Source organism: Trichechus manatus, unplaced genomic scaffold, assembly GCF_000243295.1.
Source record: "Trichechus manatus latirostris isolate Lorelei unplaced genomic scaffold, TriManLat1.0 scaffold00207, whole genome shotgun sequence".
Classification (NCBI taxonomy): domain Eukaryota; kingdom Metazoa; phylum Chordata; class Mammalia; order Sirenia; family Trichechidae; genus Trichechus; species Trichechus manatus.
Window position 1 is genome coordinate 1,045,073 of NW_004444143.1, and position 2,806 is coordinate 1,047,878.

Sequence of the window (2,806 nt, forward strand, 5' to 3'; positions counted from 1 at the left end):
GAGAAGATGCAGGAGGGACCAGGATGAGGGCTGGGGTAGGGTAGGGGATCAGATTCTGGAAATATTTTGGAGATGGAGCTGCTGGGCCTGCCCATTAGAAGGATAGGCAGAGGGGAGACAAAGCCCCCCAGCCCTGCTCAGGCCAGCAGACAGCCCAGCCCAGGGGTAACGGCCAAGCTAGGACAATGGAGCTAGGGAGGCCAGGGCCCTGGGCTGGCTCCAGAAGGGCTTCTGAGAGGGCTGGAGGGATCCATCGGCAGATCTGCTCCCTAGACACCCCTATGGCCATGTAGCATGGTGATTAAGAGTCCAGACTCTGCTGCCAGGCCCCCTGGGTTTCAAGTCTTAGCTCCACCACTTACTTGCTGTGTGCCCTTGGGCAAGTGGCTTGACTTCTCTGGGCCCAGTAAAATACTGTCTGAGCATTGGATGATCAGGATGAACTGCAAAATCACCCTTCTGAGACACCCCTTATATAGGGTAAGCATGGGGGATGGGGTCACATTTAAGGTCCCAGGGAGAAAACACCCACCACCACCACACACCGAGACCCCTGCCCTAATTGGTCCCATCTTCAGGCCTGGAGGAAGGCTCCGTCACAAGGGGGATGGGCAAAAACACCTGCGCCCCTTTCCCCATCCCTCTCTTTTCGCCCTTGTCTCGGTTTCATCTCTCTTGTGTCTCCGTGTCTCACATCCTTCTCCGTGGCCATCTGTTCTTCCTCTCCCTGTCCCTCCATGTCTGTCTCCTTCCGTCCCGTCGCCACCCCCTCTGCCCCTTCATCCCTGCGAGCAGACTCCCAGAATCTCCTCCCCCGCTCCTGCTTGGGGGAACTCGGCGCATGCGCCGTGGGCGCCCCTCCCTCTCCACCTCCATCCCCCATCGGCGTCTGGGCCTCGTCCCCTTCTCTCTGTCTCCCTCTCTTCCCCCGTCACGTCCCCTGAACCCCGTTAGTTCTGCGGACTCCCCAGTCTCGGCTTTGCTCTCCAGCCCCAGCCGTCAGAGGTAAGATGGGAAGAAGGGGGCCTGCGGAGAAGGGGTGGGGCGAAGCATCCTGCATCCCGAGATAAACAAACCGGGGGAGGGGGCGGCGGAGACGAGGGACCTGACGGGAGGAGAAGAATGGGGCGCTGGGCCCACGTGCCAGGGCCCTCTGATGGAGATCCTCTTATGGTGCCCAAGATCCAGAGCTGGAGGGCACAGGCCACCTGGGACCCTGGGAGCTCAGACCCCCGAGCCTGGGGAGTGCCCTTTCTAGCCGCTGTCTGCCTCCAGGATTTGCCTGAAAGGCCGCCCCCAGCTCTACACTCGCCCCCCGGGGGCCACTCAAGACCATGACTAAGACAGATCCTGCCCCTATGGCCCCGCCACCCCGGGGGGAAGAGGAAGAAGAAGAGGAGGAGGAGGAGACCGTCCCGGAGGCCCCCAGCCCCACCCAGGAGCGCCGGCAGAAGCCTATGGTGCACCCCTCTGCGCCTGCCCCGCTCCCCAAGGACTACGGTAACCACTCTCCACACCCTGGAATCTGGCCTGGAGCCTTGGGTGGCCAGGGAGGGTGGGCTGAGCTCCGCTGGTGACGATGGTAGAGGGGCCCTGCGAGATTTGAGGGCGAGCCCCCTTCCTTAATTCACCTATTGGAGCATGGAATTGGAATGATCCTAATCTTTGATTCATGACACATCATTCGATCATTTAGTCATTCAACAAACATTCATGGAAAGCCTGCTACTATCCCAGCTGTATGCTAGGAGCTGGGGGAATAGCACCGAGCCAGACAGACCCGGTTTTTGACCTAAGAGAACTCACAGACCTCAGTAACAAACAAATAAGTATAAAAATCTGAATATATAATTACAAGACATGACGAAGATTGTGTTTCCCAAGAACAGGATGCTGCAAGAGCTTTTTGAGACATGGTTTCCCTGAGGAGGTAACATTTGAGGGGGACCCAAAGGTGAATTGGGGGTTAACCAGGGAAGAGGTGGGGAGAAGGGGGCCTCAGGAGGGGGAACCACAGGAGCAAAGGCCCTGAGGTAGGAGGGTGTGGAGCTGAGAGGTGGCCCCTTGGAGAAATGGAAAGTGTCTAATCACACACCAAGCAGTATTTATCGTGTGACAAGCCTTATGCTGGGCGATGGGAATTTCATCGTGAGTGATCCAGGCATGTTCCCTGCTCTCAGGAGAGACTAACAATAAACAGGTGAACAGATAAACCAGCTAAGTCTGGACTAGGGCAAGTGCTGTGAACGAAAAGACGGAGATGTGATAGAGAATGGCTGGTGGGCAGCTGCTCAAGACGGGTGGTCAGGGCAGCTGTCATGGATTGAACTGTGTCCCCCGAAAATGTTGTGTCAACTTGGCTAGGCCATGATTCCTGGTATTGTGTGATTGTCCACCATTTTGTCATCTGATGGAATTTTCCCGTGTGTTGAAAATCCTGCCTCTATGAGGTTAACGAGGTAGGATTAGAGGCAGTTATGTTAATGAGGCAGGACTCAATCTACAAGATTGGATTGTGTTTTAAGTCGGTCTCTTTTAAGATATAAAAGAGAGAAGCAAGCAGAGAGACAACGGAACCTCATACCACCAAGGAAATAGCACTAGGAACATAGTGCATCTGTTGGATCTAGGGTTCCTGTGCTGAGAAGCTCCTAGATAAGGGCAAGATGGATGACAAAAGACCTTCCTCCAGAGCTGACAGGGAGAGAAAGCCTTCCCCTGGAGCTGGCACCCTGAATTTGAACTTCTAGCCTCCTAGACTGTGAGAGAATGAACTTCTGAAGGCTGAAGCCATCCACTGTGGTGT

At 55.6% G+C, this 2,806-nt stretch overlaps 1 protein-coding gene across 1 annotated transcript in view; it reads left to right on the plus strand.

Moving 5' to 3' along the window:
• Positions 1-839: 839 nt before the first annotated feature.
• Positions 840-2,806, plus strand: part of CLIP3 (CAP-Gly domain containing linker protein 3) — a 14,433-nt gene continuing 12,466 nt past the window's right edge. The window contains exons 1-2 of the mRNA XM_004388096.1: positions 840-989; positions 1,259-1,500. Coding sequence (XP_004388153.1) covers positions 1,335-1,500 — 166 coding nt within the window. The 5' untranslated portion in view covers positions 840-989; positions 1,259-1,334. The remainder of the gene's footprint in view (positions 990-1,258; positions 1,501-2,806) is intronic.